The following is a 22,332-nucleotide window of genomic DNA, read 5'->3' on the forward strand; positions in this document are numbered from 1 at the left end:
TTTAATTTATCAGTGGTATGTCTTTTTTTGAAGTGTCAAATACTGTGACTATGCAAAATAAAATATCATTATAATTTAAAGTGAAGAAAACACAATGCTGTTTATAAGAAATACACCTAAGACAAAGAAAAAACTGGATATAAAGGCTGGGAAAGCTTATAAAGGTGGATGCAAAAGAAAAAGAGAAGTGTGGCCATGTGCAGAGCCAACAAACCCAGTCTTAAGGAGAGAAGCTCTGACGGGGTTAAGGCAGATATCTGACATAATGAATAGGTCCAAATGGGTTATAAAGCCATAAACCAGGAGTATGAACCGAAAACTTTCATAACTGTATGAAGAACTGATAAAGATCAGTAGATGAGGAAACCAAGGCCCAGAGATGTAAGGAACCAGATGGAGGTCCTAGAGCCCAGATTAGAGCAGAGCCAGGAAGCTCCTACCAGAGCCGTGCTTGACCACAACCCCATCAACCAAATATTCAGAGACGATGTCAAGACGGTTTCAGTACAGAGAAAAGCCAAAGTGAATGAAGGAACAAACAAAATAAATCATGAAAAATAAATAAAATCTAGTGGTTCCTTGAGGACCTCTAGAATATATAAAACCCTGACTAGTCTGACAAAATTTAAAAGAGAAAAAGTAAAACTGTTCAACATCATAAATCAATACCATGAATGGAAATATAACTACAGACATAGGAGAAAATAATTACCAAAAAAGGTAAATGTAACATGTCGTAATGGCAAATTCAAAAATCTAAAGGAAATAGATGATTTTCTACCAAAATAGAACATCTTAAACTGCATGTAAGCAAAAGCAGAGAACCTGAACTGACCAATGATTTCAAAAGATGTCTGAAAACAAAGACCTGCTTTATCTAATCAACCATTAGTAATAAATGATTCCTATGAAACTTCTCTAGGCTGTAATAAAATGGGAAGTTCCCCAAGTCATTTTGTAAGGCTAACATTGTTTTATACCAAAATCTCAAAGACAATAGAAATAGAAAAGTATAGATCAATTACCTATAAATATAGAAGCAAACATTGTAAATAAAATATCAACAGATCAAATCCATCCATAATAACACCAATTAACATTTATTACAAGATTTCAATATTAGGTCAACACCTACTATTATGCATTAGAACAGCAAATTAAAGTAGAAAAACTATGTGAGTATATCCACAACTGCTAATATAGATCCAATAAAATTCAGCAACTTTTCTTAATAAAAACCCTAAGCAAAGAGGAATACATGGAAACTACCTAAATACAGCAATAGTCTATTTACCAAAAATGTACAGAAAATTCCCATAAACTGCTGATGCCAGGACCTTTAAAATCAGGAACAAGAGAGATACATCTGCTCTTTTCAGATGATTCAACTTTTGACATTTCTGCTAATACACAATAAGCCACGAAATAAAGTTAGATAAATATTAGAAAAGACAAGACAAACCTTCTTTGAATTTGCAGATAACTTGATATATACCTAAAAGTTTTGAGGAACTTCTCTGAAAACTATTAGAATTAATAAGAGAAGTTGGTAAGGGGATTGGGTAAAACAAATAAATAAACAGAAGAGCTTTCCTTCATATCAGCAAGTCGGAAATGGGAAAGAATGATATACATTCCATTCAAACAATGGCAAAAACAATAATAAATAAACAAAATACGTTCAGGAAACCTTTATCAATAAAACTATAAAATCCCATTAAAAAACCTAAATGCAGCACAAATCACCATGAAAGTTACCATGGGAAATGCACAAAATGGAAAAAACAGATGTCTGATAACAGTTAAGATATTTTTGAAAAAAGCAAATAAGGAGTAGAAAACTTGCCTTAACCAGTCGTAAGGTTTAAATAAAATGCCTGTAATCAAAACAGCATGGCATTTGAACAGAAATAGATTAAAAGGCTAGTGGACCAGTGCAGAGAATCCCAAAATGTATATAAGTATATATTGGAAGAAATGGCAATGGTGACATTTTAATCCAGAAAGAAAATCAAAGTTTACTTTAAAAATTGTGCTGGAATATTTGATCATCCACCTGGAAGAGAGGAAAGTTAGATTCGCTCCCTGAAACCACATACACAAAGAAATAATAGGAAAACTAAGGCTTAAAATGTAAAAAATAAAAGAGTCAAAATAGTATAAAAGATTCTAGGAGAATATTTACATAAAATTGAGGGGAAAATGACTTTCTTATATAACCTAACTGCCATAAATGAAAAGACAGACATATTTGATTATATATTCACTTATCTTTGTTATCTCAAAAGATAACAGGCAAAAGACAAATAATGGATTGGGAAAAATATTGGTAACATCTATGATAAACAAAAAAGTCTTAAAATCTCTAATATACAATAAGACTCTTCAAAATTAGAAGGAAAAGGTGAGTAATCCTTGAGAAAAATAATCAACAAACTGTAACAGGCAACTCACATATGGGGAGACACAAATAATTTATGAGGATATGCAAAGATGCTCAACATTATTAAGAAAAGAAATGAGGACATTAAAACAAGAAGATTCCATTTTAACCCATCAGAGTGATGAAAATTAAAATGCCCCTGGACATCCAGTGCTGGCCAGCATGTGGGGAATAGAAATCCCCATGCCGCGCTGGCGAGACTGTGAGTCGCCACAGCATTTGCGGAAGTGGTTCCAAAGCAGTCCACTTTCAGGACTTTGATCTGCATAAGAAATACCCTAGAAATCAGGCTATATCACAAGGGCAAAACCCAGAAACGATCCAAATGTCCACCACCAGGAAAAGGGCTGAGTCAACTAAGCTACATTCACTCTAGATTTGAGGCACATATCAAAAAGAATGAGATACAGCTACACTGACTGATCGAGGGGGTGTCAGTGACAGAGTGCTCAATTTAAAAAGCCAAATTGAAGATAATGTAAATAATGCAATCCTATTTTTGTTATTAAAATGGTAAACTAACTAGAGCTAATTCCCATATGTGTTTTTTCCCAGTTTTATTGAGCTATAATTGATATATGACATTGTGTAAGTTATGACCTGCTGATATAATACATTTATATATTGTAAAATGATTACTACTGTAACCTTAGCTATCACCTGTACCATGCCACCTAATTACTATTTCTTTTTTGTGGTGAGAACATTTGAGATTTATTCTCTTAGAAACTTTCATGTATATAATACAGTGTTATTAGCTGTAATCACAGTGCTACACATTAGATCTCCCGGGCTTATTTATCATATGGCTGAAGTGACCAACATTCCAGCTATTTGCCCCACCCCTCAGGCCTTGGCAATCCATCTACTGTTTCCATGGTTTGGCTTTTTTAGTTTCCACCTATAAGTAAAAACATACCGTACTTATCTTTCTCTGTCTGACTTCTTTCACCTAGCATAATGTCCTCAAAATCCATCCACGTTGTTACAAATGGAACCATGTCCTTCTTTCTCATGGTTGAAAAATAATCCACCTCTTCCTCATCCATCCATCCACAGACAAAGACTACTCACCATTTTTCCCGGACAACTGCTGGGCAAAGCACTTGCTTCAACAAAATACTTCCTGAGGAGATGCTTGCTGGGGTCAGGACTGTCCAGTAAAATGTAGGAGCAGAAAAAGGCTCCATGCCGAATCAGGAATATGGCAATATCTTCATTCCCTACAGGACAGAAAGCAGAGCGCTCAGGGCATTTGGGACGCAGGGTGTGTCACGGCGGTCCAAAAGGCCAGACATGCATGTGAAATGAAAATGAAAAGGGCATGGCGCTGCTGAACGTCTCTGTTGCCTCCCCTGACTCCACAGGTTCCTGCCAGTGAGAGCACTTCAGTGGAGCTCTGCCCTCTGCAGCGCCTCCGAGAAGTCGTGTTTGCGATGGCTGGTCCCTGGCACTGAAATCCCCTCGCAGGAGGGAGTCGTGGGGAGGAAGAAGGACGCAGATCTTTTGAAGAAGAAGCCAAGAACAGAGCTGGGAAACCCCACACAGGCCCTGGAGAGCTGAAGGCGAGCGTGAAGGGCGGGCCCGTGTCTCTACAGGACAAAGGCTGTCACAGGCGGCCTGACCGGCACCCACCTGACTTGATGGCTGCGTATAGCGGCAGGCGCACGATGACAGGGAACTCGTTCTTCCTGACTGCGTGGCTCTCGGGGTCGGCCCCGTGGCGCAGGACCAGGAGCTTCACTACTGCCAGGTGCCCCTGCTGGCACGCCAAGGCCAGCATCCAGTTCAAGAGCCGCTGGGGGCTGCAGGGACCTGCACGGATGAGAGGACAGAGAGAGGGCGGCTGAAGGCACAGCTCTGAGGCCCCCTCCAGCCATGACCCTGTTTCCAGCTGAAAGTCGCTATGTCCAGTTGACAGTGTCTAAGGAACAGCCCCTCTGAACTGCATATGACATTTTCCCACATCACTATAAACCCGCCTGCCCATCAAACAACACCGGCTGGGGAAAAGTAGCATTCAGAACAGCACATGCAGTGAAATTGCGATGAAAAATGTATGTGTGGAAATAAGACTAGGAAGAACCACCTACCCTCAGTGCTGCAGAATTCTCTCTGGGTGGTGGGATGGTGAGATGCCCTTACTCTCTGCATCATCCCCAGCCCTGACCGCATCCCTGGAGCAGCATCATACACAGGGATACAGGTTTTGGAGGCAGGTGACTTAGGATTAAAATATTAAATAATTAAAATATTAAAATGTGTCATCTGGGGCAAATTTCTTATCCTCTCTGTGGCTCAGTTTACCCATAAGTAAAATGGGAAAAGGAACACCCTGCCTTCCAAGTTTAATGTGAGGATTACATGACATTGTGTATATCAAATACTTGACTTAGTAAACTGTCATAACATCTGTCAAGTGCCTGATATAACTCATTGTGGTATGTTATTATGTTCTTAGAGTAATAACCCTTTCTGCTTTCCCAAATTGTCTGTAATATACATATACCACTTTCATAAGTTTAAAAATACTCTGATGAAGAAACAGATCAGCCTAAAACTTAAGAGAACTGCTCCCTAAAAGAACTGCCTACTTAATTCCAGGATGAAATAACACACTGAATGAACAGGGACAGCATGGGCTGAAATGTCACAGTATCTTCAAGTTCAAAGTAATGCAAGGTCTTTTGGATCTAGCTGCCATGGAAAAATGATCTCATCCCCCACGTGGACACTTCCCAACTGCATCATAACACTCATTTGCAGAGGTGGAGAGTTCTCCGGAACCAAAGTGCTCTGGAGCCTGAAGAGAGTACCCCTCTGTGTCATAGGAAATTGACAGGAAATGGGGGTGAGGTAGAGAAGGCAAGAATTAAAACCCAATACACAAGGTATCTGGCATCATGTCTGGGGTGCAGCAGGTGCTAAATAAATGTCCCTTCTTTGCCCTCAATTGATGACTAAAACAAACAATTCAAAGGAGGAGGTACATGAGCAGAAAACAAATTACCCCTAACTCAGTTAGGACCAGATATCCAGCTGTGAGAAGTGTGGTTGTCATGCTGCTAACTCCCGCTGAGGATGGAGTGTGTCAGTCTCAGGAGGCAGGCCCTGTATTTCACAGTCATCATTTTAATATGAGGAAACCAAAGCTCAGGGACAGTTGGGAACTTGCTAAAGGTCCGACAGTTGGTAAATGGCGAAGTCAAGCCTTAAGTTCTGCTTTACCGAAAACCAAAGGGTACTATCTTAACCATACAAACCCCTGTGTGTATTCTTTGAGGCCCAAATCCAGCTCAAAAAGCCCTATTTTGGTATCCATCTTTCCACCTCCTCTTTCTTGTCAGCCCTGCTGAGCTGCAAGACCAGGAATTACATAATGATGTCCTTCGAATGATGTTCATAATTACACAGTGATGTACCTGCCCACCTTGGACCTCTCGTCCCTCCTCTACTTGGACCCGCCCTTGTCCTCCAGCTGCCTCTTATCTTACCTTACTCCTGACAAGGGCCACCCTCCCTACAGGTTGGGAATTCCCAGAGGACAGACACTGTTCTGCCCATCTCTGCACTCCCCACAGGGCTCAGCAAATGCCCTGAACTCTTTCAGTTTCACTAGCTCTGTCCCGAGCTGAATTAAAGACAGGACACCCCGGGAGCCGCTGAAAACCACGCTCAGCTCCAACATACTCAGGTCGAGCCAAGCTCCCTGCTCTGCAGAAGCAGGCAAACCAGGCTCTTCCCTTGTTTGTCCGCCAAGTAAACTCCTGCTCAGCCTGCAAAGCCCAGGTGAGATGTTGACTCCTTCTGAAGACCCCAGCCTGCACACAGAAAAGACCATTCCCTGATGTGTGGTCGCAAACGACTGTGTAGACATTTCAACCTCTGCGTGGTTACAGCACACAGTTAGTCTTTTCTGCCTCAATTTCCTCTGCTGGACCAGGAGCTACTAAAGGGCTGGGACCACCTTTTTTAAAAAGCCTCTGTGTCTTTCAGGTTCTGCAGTGTGTCCAGTACTTGGCAAATGATCAATAAATGTAAGCTGTCCATTGAGTGAGTCAGCTGGCATAGATTCTTTAGGGCAAGAACAGAGCTATTCTTGGGGATTCCTGAGAAAGAATCAGCCACTGGCACCTCAGGGGCTCCTCTCCTCTCTGCCTTCCTATACGTTGCTTGACCCAATCTGTGTCTATGGGCCCTAACACTGCCCTGATTTCTGTTCATAAACTCATTCTTCCTCCAGGCATATGAGGGGCATGCCAGCTTGGAACCAAGTCTGAGCACAAATCTACCTCAAAGGACACAGTCAGACACTCCCTTAACAGTGAAAAAAAAAAGTGAAAAGTGAAAGTCATTCAGTTGTGTCTGACTCTTTGCAACCCCATGGGCTATACAGCCCATGGAATTCTCCAGGCCAGAATACTGGACTGGGTAGCCTTTCCCTTCTCCAGGGGATCTTCCCAACCCAGGGATCAAACCCAGGTCTCCTTCATTGCAGGCAGATTCTTTACCAGCCGAGCTACAAGGGAAGCCCAAGAATACTGGAGTGGGTAGCCTATCCCTTCTCCAGTGGATCTTCCCGACTCAGAAATCAAACTGGGGTCTCCTGCATTGTAGGCAGATTCTCTACCAAACGAGCTATCAGGGGAGCCCTTAACAGTACTAGTGCATTATTTGTGGTGTTTGTGTGTGTGTGTTAGTTGCTCAGTTGTGTCTGACCTGTTGCAACCCTGTGACCTGAAGCCCGTCAGGCTCCTCTGTCCATGGGATTTTTCAGGCAAGGATTCTGGAGTGGGCTGCCGTTTCATAATTTGTGGGGTCCAACGTAAAACTTAAAATGGGGTCCCTTGTTTAAAAATTATTACAAATTTCAAGAGGGTAATTGCAGAGTGTAGTGGGCGCTACATGTAATTCCCATGTAATTCCCAGGTGGTGCTAGTGGTAAAGAATATGTCTGCCAATGCAGGAGACCTTAGAGACATGGGTTTCATCCCTGGGTTGGGAAGATCCACTGGAGGAGGGCATGGCAACCCACTCCAGTATTCTTGCCTGGAGAATCCCACGGACAGAGGAGCCTGGCAGACTACAGTCCACAGGACTGCAAAGAGTTGGACACAACTGAAGCAACTTGGCAGGCAAGCTCCCAAACCAAGTGTGGGGCCCTTCTAAGTACGGGGCCCTATGTGACTGCATTGTCACATACCCATGAAGCTGGCCCGATTCCCTTGCAAAATCCTAACTCCCAACAACCACTGCTAAGACAATGTCTCAGCCTATAGCTGTAGCAATAACTGTAACGGATCCAAGGCCATTGTAGGAAATCTAAGGAGACCAGGATGCCTGAGTCTACCAGAGAAAAAATCACTTGTTATTAAGAAAGCAACATAGTAAGGAACATCCAGACAATGTAATATTATTCAGTGATAAAATATATGTGTGTGTGTGTGTGACCTGTCAAGTCATGAAAAGACATGGAGGAAACTTGAATGCATACTGCTAAGTGAAAGCAGTCTATCCGAAAAGGCTACATACCATACGAATCCAACTATATGTCATTCTGGAAAAGGCAAAACTATGAAGACAGTAAAGAGATCAGTGGTTGCCAGGAGCTGAGAAAAAGATGAACAGGTAGAATAGGAGGGCAGTGAAATTACTCTGCATGATACAGTAATGGTACATATATGTCATTACACATTTGTTAACAGTCATAGAATATACAACCCTGGTGCAAACTATGAGCTCCCATTAGTAATAACATATCAATATTGGTTTGTTCATCAATTTTAACAACTGTACCATTCTCATACAAAACATCAATAATAGGGAAACTGTGGAGGGTGGTATATGAGAATTCTTGGTACTTGCTCAGCAATTTTTCTTTAAACCTAAAACTGCTTTAAAGAATACCCCCAGATTTCTGGATCTGGACTGCTAAACAGTGTGAAGACATAAACAACTTGGAGTGCAGCCACCCCCCTCCAAATGCCTGTCTGGTTCCTAGGAAAAGAGGGTCCCTGAGGAACTTCCCTGGTGGTCCAGTGGTTAAGAATCCGCCTTCCAATGCAGAGGATGCTGGTTCAATCCCTGGTTGAGGAACTAAGACCCCACATGCTGTGGGGCAGCTGAGCTGGTGCGCCACAACAGGATAGAAGCCTGTGTGCAGCGACGGGGATCCTTCGTGCCATAACCAAGACTCAGTGAAGCCAAACAAATAAGGAAATAAGTATTTTTTCAAAAGGAGGGTCCCTGAGTGGGGGTGAAGAACTCACACCCTGGGACTTACCGGGCAAAGTAAGTGAAGTCGCTCAGTCATGTCTGACTCTTGGAGACCCCATGGACTGTAGCCCACCAGGCTCCTCTGTCCATGGGATTTTCCAGGCAAGAGTACCGGAGTGGGTAGCCATTTCCTTCTCCAGGGGATCTTCCCACCCAAGGGGTTGAACCCTAGTCTCCTGCATTGCAGGCGGATTCTTTACCATCTGAGCCCCCAGGGAAGCAAAGACTCTTTACCTGGCAAAGACTCGAGTAGCTCCTGAACAACATCAGCGTGCCCAAACTGTGCTGCCACCACGGCGGGGTTGTCATCGGTGGGCTCTGTTGGTAGCTCCACCAGCCTCTCAGTGAGAAGATACCGGACGGTCTCCAGGTCACCATAGGCTGCAGAGATGCTCAGGAGCTGGCCCTGGTCAAAACAGAACAGGGACAAGATGTCAGCAAGAAGAGTGCTGCTGGGAACTGCCAAGAGAATCGACTCTAAAGGTTCACCAAGCCCACGGGCAAGTCTGGAACTAGGCTGCCCAGGATGGCAGGACCAGTCACATGTGACTGTTAAGCCTTGAAATATGGCTCATGCAAAGTGAGATGTGCTGAAAACGTAAAATCATATGTGATTTCAGTCGCTCAGTCATGTCTGACTCTTTGCGACCCTAAGCAGCATGCCAGGCTTCCCTGTCCATCACCAACTCCCGGAACTTGCTCAAACTCATGTCCATCAAGTCGGTGATGCAATCCAACCATCTCTTCCTCTGTTGTCCCCTTCTCCTCCTGCCTTCAGTCTTTCCCAGCATCAGATTCTTTTTCAGGTGATTTCAAAGACTTACTACAAAAACAGTAAACTATCTTGTCAATACTTTCTGGGGCTCTAAAATCACAGTGGATAGTGACTACAGCAAAGAAAATTAAAACACAATTGTCCCTCGGAAGGAAAGCTATGACAAACCTAGACAGTGTATTAAAAAGCAGAGACATATTTTACTGACAAAGGTCCATATAGTCAAAGCTATGGTTTTTCCAGTTGTCATGTATGGATGTGAGAGTTGGACCATAAAGAAGGCTGAGTGCTGAAGAATTGATGCTTTTAACTTGTGGAGCTGAAGAAGACTCTTGAGAGTCCCTTGGACTGCAAAGAGATCAAACTAGTCAATCCTAAAGGAAATCAGTCCTGAATAATCACTGGAAGGACTGATGATGTAGCTGAAGCTGCAATACTTTGGACACCTGATGCAAAGAGCCAACTCATTGCAAAAGATCCTGATGCCAGAAAGATTGAAGGCAAAAGGAGAAGGAGGCAGCAGAGGATGAGATGGTTAGATAACTTAGACAGTATCACCAACCCAAGAGATATGAGTTTGAGCAAACTCTGAGAGATAGTGAAGGACATGGAAGCCTGGTGTGCTGCCATCCATGGGGTTGCAAAGAGTCAGACACGACTTAGTAACTGAAAAAACAACAATCTTGTCAATAATTTTTATATTGATTATATGTTGAAATGATAATCTTTAATATATTCTAGTTAAATAAAACAGACTATTAAAGTTTACCTGTTTTGTGAAGTTTGACTATTATCTGTGCTTTAGTTAATAATATTATATCACAGGTTAATTTCCTATTTTCTTACAACATGATATTTCCTTATATTTTAAGAATTGTATTAGAATACTATTAATAGTTATATAATCACAATAGCAAGAGATGTTCATCAGTTTTCACAATTAATAGTCAGACAAAAAATAAAAGACAATTATAATTGCAAGCCATAATGGAAACATGATTAACCTAACAGTATAAAATAATTACGATTTGAGGCATTAAGCAGAGTGATGTGGTACGTGGAAATACATATACGCACATGTTTTCATTCACCCAGCCAGTCCATGTCCTTTGGTTGGTGCATTTAATCTATTTACATTTAAGTTAAGTTTGATATGTATGATCCTATTACCATTTTCTTAATTGCTTTGGGTTTATTCTTTGTAGGTATTTTCCTTATTTTGTGTTTCCTGCCTAGAGAAGTTCCTTTAGCATTTACTGTAAAGCTGGTTAGGTGGTGCTGAATTCTCTTAGCTTTTGTTTGTACAACCTGATTTTGACGTCAAATCTGAATGAGGTGTTGCTGGATAGAGTATTCCTGGTTGTAGATTCTTCCCTTTCATCACTTTAAATGTATTGTGCCATTTATTTCTGGCTTGCAGGCTTTCTGTTGAGAAATTAGCTGATAACCTGATGAGAATTCCCTTGTATTTGTCATTTGTCCCTTGTTGCTTTTAATATTTTATCTTTGTCTTTAATTTTTGTCAGTTTGATTACTATGTGTCTCAGTGTGTTCCTCCTTGGATTTTATCCTGCCTGGAACTCTGTGCTTCCTGGACTTGGTTGACTATTTCTTTTCCCATGTTAGGGAAGTTTTCAGCTCTTACCTCTTCAAATACATTCTCGGGTCCTTTCTCTCTCTTCTCCTTCTGGGACCCCTATAAAGCGAATGTTGGTACCTTTAATGTATTTCTAGGACATTCTTAGGCTGTCTTCATTTTTTTCATTCTTTTTTCTATATTTTGTTTTACAGCAGTAATTTCCACCACTCTCTCTTCCAGGTTGCTTATCCATTCTACCTGTGATTCTGCTGTTGATTCCTTCTAGTGTATTGTTCATCTCTGTTTGTTTGTTCTTTAGTTCTTCAGATCTTTGTTAAACATTTCTTGCATCTTCTCCATTCTTTTTCCAAGATCCTAAATCAACTGGATCAAATTTCCAACATCTGTTGGATCATTGAAAAAGCAAGAGAGTTCCAGAAAAACATCTACTTCTGCATTATTGACTACACCAAAGCCTTTGACTGTGTAGATCATAACAAACTGTGGAAAATTCTTAAAAAGATGGGAATACCAGACCACCTGACTGCCCTCCTGAGAAATCTGTATGCAGGTCAAGAAGCAACAGTTAGAACTGGACACGGAACAACAGACTGGTTCCAAATAGGAAAAGGAGTATGTCAAGCAAGGTTCTATATTGTCACTCTGCTTATTTAACTTATATGCAGAGTATATCATGAGAAATGCTGGGCTGGATGAAGCACAAACTGGAATCAAGATTGCCAGGAGAAATATCATTAAACTCAGATACACAGATGACACCACCCTTATGGCAGAAAGTGAAGAGCCTCTTGATGAAAATCAAAGAGGAGAGTGAAAAAGTTGGCTTAAAACTTAACATTCAGAAAACTAAGATCATGGCATCAGGTCAAATCTTCATGGCAAATAGATGGGAAACAAAGGAAACAGTGACAGACTTTATTTGGGGGGACTCCAAAATCACTGCAGATGGTGATTGCAGCCATGAAATTAAAAGATGCTTGCTCCTTGAAAGAAAAGCTATGACCAACCTAGATAGCATATTAAAAAGCAGAGACATTACTTTGCCAACAAAGGTCCTTCTAGTCAAGGCTACGGTTTTTCCAGTAGTCATGTATGGATGTGAGAGTTGGACTATAAAAAAAGCTGAGCACTGAAGAATTGATGCTTTTGAACTGTGGTGTTGGAGAAGACCTTGAGAGTCCCTTAGACTGCAAGGAGATCCAACCAGTCCATCCTAAAGGAAATCAGTCCTGAATATTCATTGGAAGGACTGATGCTGAGGCTGAAACGCCAATATTTTGGCCACCTGATGTGAAGAGCTGACTCACTGGAAAAGACCCTGATGCTGGAAAAGATTGAAGGCAGGAGGAGCAGGAGACGACAGAGGATGAGATGGTTGGATGGCATCACCAACTCGATGGACATGAGTTTGAGCAAGCTCCAGGAGTTGGTGATGAACAGGGATGCCTGGCATGCTGAAGTCCATGGGGTCGCAAAGAGTCGTACACAACTGAACTGAAATCATCTGCGCTATTATTATTTTGAATTCTTTTTCTGGAATGTTGCCTATGTCTACTTCATTTAGTTGTTTTTCTGGGGTTTTATCTTGTTCTTTCATCTGGGAGATAATCCTGTTGGGAGGGGCTGGTATGGGAAAAAACTGGGTCTTCTCCTGGTGGGCAGGGTCATGCTCAGTAACACTGTAATCTGCTGATGGGTGGGGCTCCCTCCCTATTAGCTATTTGGCCTGAGGTGACTCAGCCCTGGAGTCTACAGGCTCTGTGGCAGGGTTAATAACCACTTCCAAGAGGGCTCTCTTGCCAAGGGGCACCTCCCAGAACCGCTGCTGCCAATGCAACCCACACCTCCACAGGAGACCCTCCACTGTTCATTACGTGTTTTCCAGATTCCACATTGTATTTAGTTGCATTGAGCTGTTCCAGCTGCATGCAACAAGTTCTGAAAAATTCTCCTTCCATTTTTAATCTGTTACAAATATTTTCTAATTTTCTTTGTTATGGTTTCTTAGATACACCCATCATCTAAAAGTGGACATTTATTTTCCAAATACATGGAGTTTTTAAAGTATTCTTGATGTTAATTTCTCATTTTGATACTAGTTTCTCATTTAAATTCTTTCTTCTCTGCAATCACCTTCTGTGTTTTCTGTCTTTTAACCTTCTTGAAGTTTTCAATGGCTAAGTCTCTTGGTAACTGTCACATTACACTTGAAAATATGCGGGTTATTTTCAAATATCTTTTGATATTGGTTTCTAACATAAGTGTGCAGTGATAAGAGAACAGACTGTATGACTTCAATACCTTTGACCATGAAAGTTTTTCCTTTTTTTTTAATGTCCCTGGATTACATTTGTGTGTCTCCTGGTTTATGGTCTATGGCAACTTGATTAGAACTTGTATCCTGCATTGTGTGAAAATTGTATAAATCTTAATAATGTTGAATTGATTCACAGTGCTTTTCGGGTCTACTATATTCTTCTACTTTTATGTCCAGTTATTCTATTAACTTTTGAGGGTTTGATTTTGAAATTCCAACTAAAAATCTTAATTTACCTACTTAAAAAATTGTAATACATAGTAGAACTATATGTAACTTGGTTCTGCATTTTTCAAGTCTTTTGTAAATGTGTTATAATACTATTATAATTTAAAAAATTAAGAATTAAGAAAAGTTTGCCTGTTTTGTTTAGGTTTTTTTTTGCCTTTTATTTTTTTAAATTTTTTTTTATTAATGCTACTTCTAGAAAACTTGACCATATAAGTGTCTCATATCCTATTTCTTTGAAACAGCATCATTGTTTTGCCAAAAGTTTTCACATTCGTCTCAGGTTCAGATTTGTTAACAAATTATATTATTTAGTTATATATATATATATATATATATATATATATACACACACACACACATATATATATATCCTCATTGTATACAAATTAACAATACAAATATTTATTAGAGAATTATCTAGTCTATTTTCAATACACATTAAAAGGGAAAAAAAGAAACTGCAGAGGAGAGCAATAGTACATACATCAGGAAACTGAATTTGCTGATATCTGGACTTAAACACGCCTTCCCAGGTGGTGCTAGTGGTAAAGAAACTGCCTGCCAATGCAGGAGATGCAAGAGGTTCAGGTTCAATGGGAAGTTCTGTGACAGCAGTCTGGAGTTCCATTTGGGAAAAGGTCCCAGACAGCACGACTGCTCGGTGGGTAACACTTCAGACTGCTGTTTCTTGGGTCCCCGCTTAAAATCCCCAGGCCACGAACGACGGGCCAGCAACTCTGACCTGCTCGGGTACTCCCATAAGAAAAGAGGCTATGACCACATATACTGTGAATCCATAATGGGAGGAATCAAAAATGCTCAGTTCAGTTCTGTCACTCAGTTACATCCGACTCTTTGCGACCTCATGGACTGCAGCACGTCAGACTTCCCTGTCTATCACCAAGTCTTGGAGCTTGCTCAAACTCATGTCCATTGTGTCGGTCATGCCATCTAACCATCTCATCCTCTGTCTTCCCCTTCGCCTCTCCTGCCTTTAATTTTTCCCAGCATCAGGGTCTTTTCCAATGAGTCAATTCTTCAAATCAGATGGCCAAAGTATTGGAGCTTCAGCTTCAGTATCAGTCTTTCCGATGAATATTTAGGACTTACTGCCTTTTGAATTGAATGGTTTGATCTCCTTGCAGTCCAAGGGATTCTCAAGAGTCTTCTCCAACAACATAGTTCAAAAGCATTAATTCTTTGGCACTTAGCTTTCTTTATGGTCCAACTCTCGCATCCATACATGACTACTGGAAAAACCATAGCTTTGTCTAGATGGACCTTTGTTGGCAAAGTAATGTCTCTGCCTTTTAATATGCTGTCTAGGTTGGTCATAGCTTTTCTTCCAAGGAGCAGGCATCTTTTAATTTCATGGCTGCAGTCACCATCTGCAGTGATTTTGGAGCCCAAGAAAATATTCTCTCACTATTTCCATTGTTTCCCCATATATTTGCCATGAAGTGCTGGGACTGGATGCCATAACTTGAGCTTTTTGAATGCTGAGTTTAAATAAAGCCAACTTTCTCACTCTCCTCTTTCACATTCAAGAGGCTCTTCAGTTCCTCTTCACTTCCAGCCATAAGCGTGGTGTCATCTGCCTATCTGAGGTTATTGATATTTCTCTCGGCAATCAAGCACAAGCTTGATTCCAGCTTGTGCTTCATCCAGTCCAGCATTTCTCATGATGCACTTTGCATATAAGCTAAATACGTAAGGTCACAATATACAGCTCTGATGTACTCCTTTCCCAATTTGAAGCCAGTCTGTTGTTCCATGTCCAGTTCTAACTGTTGCTTCTTGACCTGCATACAAATTTCTCAGGAAGCAGGTCAGGTGGTCTGGTATTCCCATCTTTTTAAGAATTTCCAACTGTTTGTTGTGATCCACACAGTCAAAGGCTTTGGCATAGTCAATAAAGCAGATGTTTTTCTGGAATTCTCTTGCCTTTTCTATGATCCAGCGGATGTTGGCAATTTGATCTCTGGTTCCTTGGCCTTGTCTAAATTCAGCTTGGACATCTGGAAGTTCTTGGTCCACATACTGTTAAAGCCTCGCTTGGAGAATTTTCCAAAAATGCTCTCTCCTCAATAATTATCAAGCACGTTGAACTTGACCATTTCCCCCAAAAAATTCTCTTACAACTTTGTGAACAAGCTGGAGGTTTAGTAATTGAGCTATTTCCAACTATTAATTAAATGAAAACCTTAAACCTGTGTTAATCAAAGTATTACACATATAACATCAATAAAGTGCTCTCCTGTTAACAGCCAATAAGAATTTCCCACAAGGACCAGAACATGGCAATGATCTTCCAAAGCTGTAGGCTGGCAAGAGGGTTGATCTCTACAAGCTTTTGGGAAAAGTTTGGCATATGTTCAAAATTTTAAAAATGCTCTTACCCACATTCTCAATTCTTGCAAATCTACCTAAGCAAAGAAAATATCTGACAATAAGAAAACAATTAGGCAAAAAACATTCAGTACAGTATTATTTATAGTAATAAAAAATTAGAAACAATCCAAATATCTAACCAAAAGGAATAGCCAGGTAAGTGACAGTGTCTCCACCAGATGAAGTGTCATGTATCCAGTGAAGGTGATGCACATAAAGAATCTACAGTCATACAGAAAATGGTTCATATAATATTATGTAAGAGAAAGCAGTATGCAAAACTGCATAAATAAGACTGTGTCTATATTAGAAACAATAAAAACAAAAGATGAATGTTCAGATCAGCAGCTCGGAAAAGAGTATACCAAAAATGCTCAGTGGGATTGTTTGGATGATTAATTTTGGTTCTTTTTCCCCTTACTTTTATATATTTTTGAATTTTTCGGTTTGCACATGTGCTGTTTTATAGTGGAAAAAAAGTATAAAAGACTATATTAGTAAAAAAATTTAAAAAAAATTTTTAAAAAAAAGACTATATTAGGTTAAACCCTCCACTGTCAGTTTTGTCCTTTTCCTTTCTGTGACCCCTTCCTGCCCCTGGGAATGATGGCGCAGTGTTCTTACCTGACAAGCTGAGAAGTCCACTCGAAAGGACTGACACCAGGAGGTTTACATGAGAAACAAGGTATTCAGAACCCAAGAAATATCCCCATTATGATTATAATGATAACAAGGAAACAATTTTCGTGGTAACCTTCACCCAACCTGGGTTCCCAGTTCTGGCAAGAAGGGCTGGCATAGACCTTACCTTTTCCAGCTGGGATGTGCTCTCGTCACAAGCTTCTCGGAGCAGGTGCTGGGCTCTGCTGATGTCGCCTCGCCTGTATGCAGCATGAATGCCTTCCGTCCTCGGGCCCTGCACTGTGGGCTCACTGCCTGGCACAGAGAGTTTGCTGCCCATGTCCCCGGCACCTGGGTGAACAGAGGCACACACACAACATCACCTCCACCGCCAGAGCTGCTTATGGGAACGACCAGAGAGGACAGCAGGATGTACTTTAGCCAGAGAGGGCTGCTCTGAAACGCTGCCCGTGTCACCCCGCACAGCCAACTTCAGCACCTGCCCCTGCGGAGGCACTTCCTGCATGGAGCCAGAGGTGAAGGCGTGGGGAGGCTGAACACAGTTGGGGAAGATTCCGGAATGAGACAATGCCTGGAGAGTGGGTCCAGGCCCCCCAGGGCAGTTGCCTGGCAGGGTGGCCTCACCAACAGCAACACCAAACTGCCCCACTGCTGTGTCCCTCAGAGGGATACAGTATCCCGTGGAGGAAGAAAAGCAAGTCAAAACCTGAGCGTGTGGAAATCTAGACCCTCTCTGCCTAGAAAACGCCATAAAGGCATGGGATTTAGAATGGCAGCCCTCATTCCCTACTTGTTGGGTCTGAAGACGCAGACGTGAAAGCAGTTAGCCCTTAGAGCTCTCACTCTAGAATGGCTTCATAATTAGCAGTCTGTAGATCCCAGAAGGCTTCGAGACTTCCTGCACATCCTAAAGTTGCACAGAAAATTGTGTGTGTATGTGTGCATGCATGCGTGCGTGTGTGTGTGTGCACGCTTCTCTGGGAAGAAAATTCAAGGCTTCTACTAGATTTGCAAATGTGTTACTGAACCAGAGTTTAAAGTTCTGTCTCTATCATAGAAAAGACTGCAATGAATGAGTAGTTATATTTTGATTGTGTTAAGTGGCAGCAGAAATGGGGACAGAATTTGAAAATCATTCTTGGCCAAGTTCACACAGCTTGTAAGAAGCAAACTGTGACTGATGTTTAGTTCACCAGCTCTCAGATTGGGGCTAACTTCACTCCATCTCTTTGAAGAGATGAAAAAAACAGGCTTTTTTTCATGTAAAAATGCAAATGATGAGGAAAGTTGCCTTCCAAACATTCACATCGCTAAAGCAAATCACATTACAGCAGCTAACATCTGGAAAAAAGTTTTTTCAAAATTTATTTACAATAGGATAAAAATTGCATGCTTAGAAATATATTTTTTAAATGATGGATAAGATCTATACCCTAAAAACTATAAAACAATGCTGAGAAAAGTTAAATAAGACCTATACAAATGGAATGACATCTCATGTTCATGGATTAAAACAATCAATATTATTAAGATGTCAGTTCTCTCCAATTTTATCTATAGATTCAATGTAATCCCAACCATAATTCCAATAGGATTTGAGGGGGATAAAATTGACAACCTGATCCTCAAATCTGTATAAAAATTCAAAGGATTTACCCCAAACAATCTTGAAAAATAAGAGTTGGAGGATCTACACTATTTGATTTCAAGTCTTACGTAAAACTATAATAATAAGCAAAGCAGTGCGCTACTCGTATACACAAATTTATCTGTGAAGCAGAATAGCTTCTCACCTTTCTATTGGGAAGTAGACTCATACTTGTACATCCAATTAATTTTTGATAAGCGTGCCAACACAATGAGAAAAGCAAAAATTTTTTCAATAAATTGTGCTGGGACACCTGGACATCACTGAATAAAAAGGGACTCTGACTCCTACTTCTCACCACACACAAAAATTATTTGAAATGGATCATGGACTTAAACATAAAGGTTAAAACTGTAGTGCTTCAAAAAAAAAAAAAAACTGTAGTGCTTCTAGGAAAGAAATATCACAGGAGGACATTTTTATGACTTGAAAGTAGGCAAAGCTTTCTTAGATGGGACACAGAAAGTAATAAACATGGAAGGAAAAAATTACTAATTAGACTTCAACAAAATTTAAAACTTACGCTCATCAGAAGGTTGATCTACCATTTAAAAACTGTTTACCATTTGACAATGAGTAGGCAAGTTGCATACTGGAAGAAAATATTTGCAAAACATACACCCAAAAAACAAATGGTATCCAGAAAACAGGAAGAACTCCTATAACTTGGTAATGGACAAATAATCCAGTTAAAAACAAGCAAAGATTTGAATAGCAGAAGAGATTCAAAAAAATATCATTAGTCATCAGGGAAATGAAAATTAACCACCACTACAATCCCACAAAAGTCAGTAAAAATTAAAAAGACTGACAACACATGGTGAGGATATGGAGAAACCAGAACATTCATACCTTATTGGTTATGTCTAAAATTGTACAACCACTTTGGAAACAAGGCTAGTGGTTTCTTATGAAACTAAGCACACACCTATCCTATGACTCCCTTATTCTATATGCTGTTCTGATCTATGGTGGGAAAAAAATCAGAACAGTGGTTCCTGAGGGTGGTCATGAAGTTTACCAGAAAAGGGGCAGGAGGAAATTGTTTGGGCATGGTTCTGTATCTTGATGACGTTTCCTGTATACAGGTGCTGGTTTTTGTCAAAACTTATCAAACAGTCCAATGAAGATATGTACATTTTCTTTATATAAATTTTATCTAAAAATTATAAACAATATTAAACTATAGTGAATAAAATGAATACTAAAGTATTTGAGGGTGAAAAGTACAGATATTTCCAACTTAATTTGAGATGCATTAATAATAACAGATTGATAGGTGGATAGAAAAACAGACAGATGGATAGAAATGAGAGCAATTTCAGAAAGCGTTAATGGTAGAATTTAGGTGGTGGGTATATGGACATACATGTTTCAATTCTTTCAGTTTTATTGTATGTTCAAAACTTGTCACAGGAGGAGGAGCCAAGATGGCGGAGGAATAGGACGGGGAGACCACTTTCTCCCCTACAAATTCATCGAAAGAACATTTGAACGCTGATCAAATTTCACAAAACAACTTCTGATCGCTAGCAGAGGACATCAGGCGCCCAGAAAAGCAGCCCATTGTCTTCGAAGGGAGGTAGGACAAAATATAAAAGATAAAAAGGGAGTCAAAAAGAGATACAGACGGAGACCCGCCCCGGAAGGGAGTCTTAATAGAGGAAGTTTCCAATCACCAGGAAACCCTCGCACTGGCGGGACTGGGGGAAGTTTTCGGCAATCTAACTGGGAGGAAAAATTAAACAAGGCCCACAGATTACGTGCCTAAAAGCAACTCCCAGCAGAAAAGTACCCCAGACGCCCGTACCCACCAGCAACAAGCGGGGGCGGAACGGAGAGGAGCGGGCGGCATTGCTTAGGGTAAGGACTGGCCCAAAGACCCTGAGAGCAATCGGAGGGAGCTTTTTTAAACTGTGGGATAGCAAGGGTCAAAATTAACTGGCCCGAACACACTGCCGGCGGTTCGCAAAACAAAGGGACTGAGAAACTCCAGAGAAGAGCCGGCCCATCCCCGCTGGAGGTAGGAGGCAGGGGGGGGGGGGGGGAAGGGCAAACTCAGCCCCTGAGAAGCCACCCCCTCCCACACTGCAAACAGGCCCCCGGTTCCTAAAGACTTCCTGAGACCTGACTGGCAGCGCGCGCTGGGGAAGGGGAGGGAAAAAGCGCGCTGTACCCGGGGAGATTGCGCCCAAACCTCTGGCTGCCTGAGCCACTCGCCGCGGAGGGTAAAGGCACGCCGCATCCGGGGAGAGTGCGCCCAAGCCTCTGGCTGCCTGGGCTGCTCCACGCGGAGGGAAAAGGCGTGCTGCACCCGGGAGAGTACGCCCAAGCCTCTGGCTGCCTGAACCGCTCCGGTAGGGGAAGGCACAAAACGCAGGCGCAACCGAATCTGCGCTTTTGTGGAGTACCCGAAAACTGGAACCGCACTCAACGCAGGGCCTGCTCCATATAGAGCAGCCGGGAGCCTGAGCAGTGTAGACGGCGAAAGCACTGACACCCGTGAGCGGGGCAAACCCAGTGTGACCAGAACACAGTGAGTGCTATCCACACAGAGCGGTGTCTGTCTGCAGCGACCCGCCCTCCCCGTAGCAGGACTGAACTGAACTAGAGAACCTAAATAAGAGATCACCTCTGCCAGCCTGTGTCAGGGCGGAAATTAGACACCAAAGAGATGGCAAACAGAAGCCAAATAAACCAAGGGAACCACTTCAGAAAGGACCGGTGCAACAGATTAAAATCCCTGAAGGTAACACTGACTACACCGAAAGGGGCCTACAGATATTGAGAAGTGTAAGCTGGAAAGAGGAGCTATCTGAAATTGAACTGAACCTACGCTGACCGCAACAACTCCAGAGAAATTCCTAGATATATATGTATATATATTTTTTTAATTAAAAAAATTTTTTTTTCTTTCCTTTTTTAAAAAATTTTTTATTTTTTCTCTTTTATTTTCTTTTAAAATTCCCTATTACTCCCCCATTACTCCTCAACTTTCATTTTCATATATTTTTACGATTTTTTTAATTAGGGAAAAAAAATTTTTTTCTTTTTCTTGTTTTTCTCTCCTATTTCCTTTTAAAGTCCTCTAATACTCCTCTATTATTCCTTAATTTTCATTTTCATTTCACTATAACCTTGCCAAAAAAAAGAGAGAGAGAAACCCTATTTTTAAATCGAACTTCATATACAGTTCTAAATTTTTTGTGTGTTTTTGTTTTTAAATATTGTATTTCAAAGAGTCTAACCTCTATACTAGATTTTTAATCTTTGTTTTTCAGTATGTGATATAAATTTTGGTCATTTAAGAATCCAATATTCAGTTCCCATTTCTATTCAGGAGTGTGGTGATTACTCTCCCACTTTTGACTCTGTTTTCTAGCTCAGAACACCTCTATTTCCTCCTTTCCCCTTCTCTTCCCAATCCAACTCTGTGAATCTTTGTGGGTATCTGGGCTACGGAGAACACTTTGGGAACAGAAAACTGCGTAGATCTGTCTCTCTCCTCTTGAGTCCCCTTTTTCTCCTCCTGCTCACCTCTATCTCCTTCCTCCCTCTCCTATTCTTCATGTAACTCTGTGAACCTCTCTGGTTGTCTCTCATGGTGGAGAATCTTTTCACCATTAACCTAGAAGTTTTTTTTTTTTTCTTTTTTTCTTTTTTTAATTTTTATTAGTTGGAGGCTAATTACTTTACATCATTACAGTAGTTTTTGTTATACATTGAAATGAATTAGCCATGGATTTACATTTATTCCCCATCCCAGTCCCCCCTCCCACCTCCCTCTCCACCTGATCCCTCTGGGTCTTCCCAGTGCACTAGGCCCGAGCACTTGTCTCATGTACCCAACCTGGGCTGGTTATCTGTTTCACCCTAGATAATATACATGTTTCAATGCTGTTCTCTTGAAACATCCCACCCTCGCCTTCTCCCAGAGTTCACAAGTCTGTTCTATACATCTGAGTCTCTAACCTAGAAGTTTTATTATCAGTGCTGTATAGTTGGAGAA

General features: G+C 41.2%; 1 protein-coding gene across 4 annotated transcripts in view; it reads right to left on the reverse strand.

Annotated features, from left to right (window-relative positions):
- Positions 1–22,332, reverse strand: part of LRRK1 (leucine rich repeat kinase 1) — a 140,518-nt gene that overhangs the window by 71,865 nt on the left and 46,321 nt on the right. For all 4 annotated transcript variants that reach the window (XM_070478130.1, XM_070478131.1, XM_070478133.1 and 1 more), the window contains exons 3-6: positions 16,842–17,005; positions 8,954–9,125; positions 4,079–4,258; positions 3,518–3,666 (exon numbers count right to left, since the gene is read on the reverse strand). In XM_070478130.1, the coding sequence (XP_070334231.1) occupies positions 3,518–3,666; positions 4,079–4,258; positions 8,954–9,125; positions 16,842–17,005 (665 nt within the window). The remainder of the gene's footprint in view (positions 1–3,517; positions 3,667–4,078; positions 4,259–8,953; positions 9,126–16,841; positions 17,006–22,332) is intronic.

This window comes from Odocoileus virginianus, chromosome 16, assembly GCF_023699985.2.
Source record: "Odocoileus virginianus isolate 20LAN1187 ecotype Illinois chromosome 16, Ovbor_1.2, whole genome shotgun sequence".
NCBI classification, from domain to species: domain Eukaryota; kingdom Metazoa; phylum Chordata; class Mammalia; order Artiodactyla; family Cervidae; genus Odocoileus; species Odocoileus virginianus.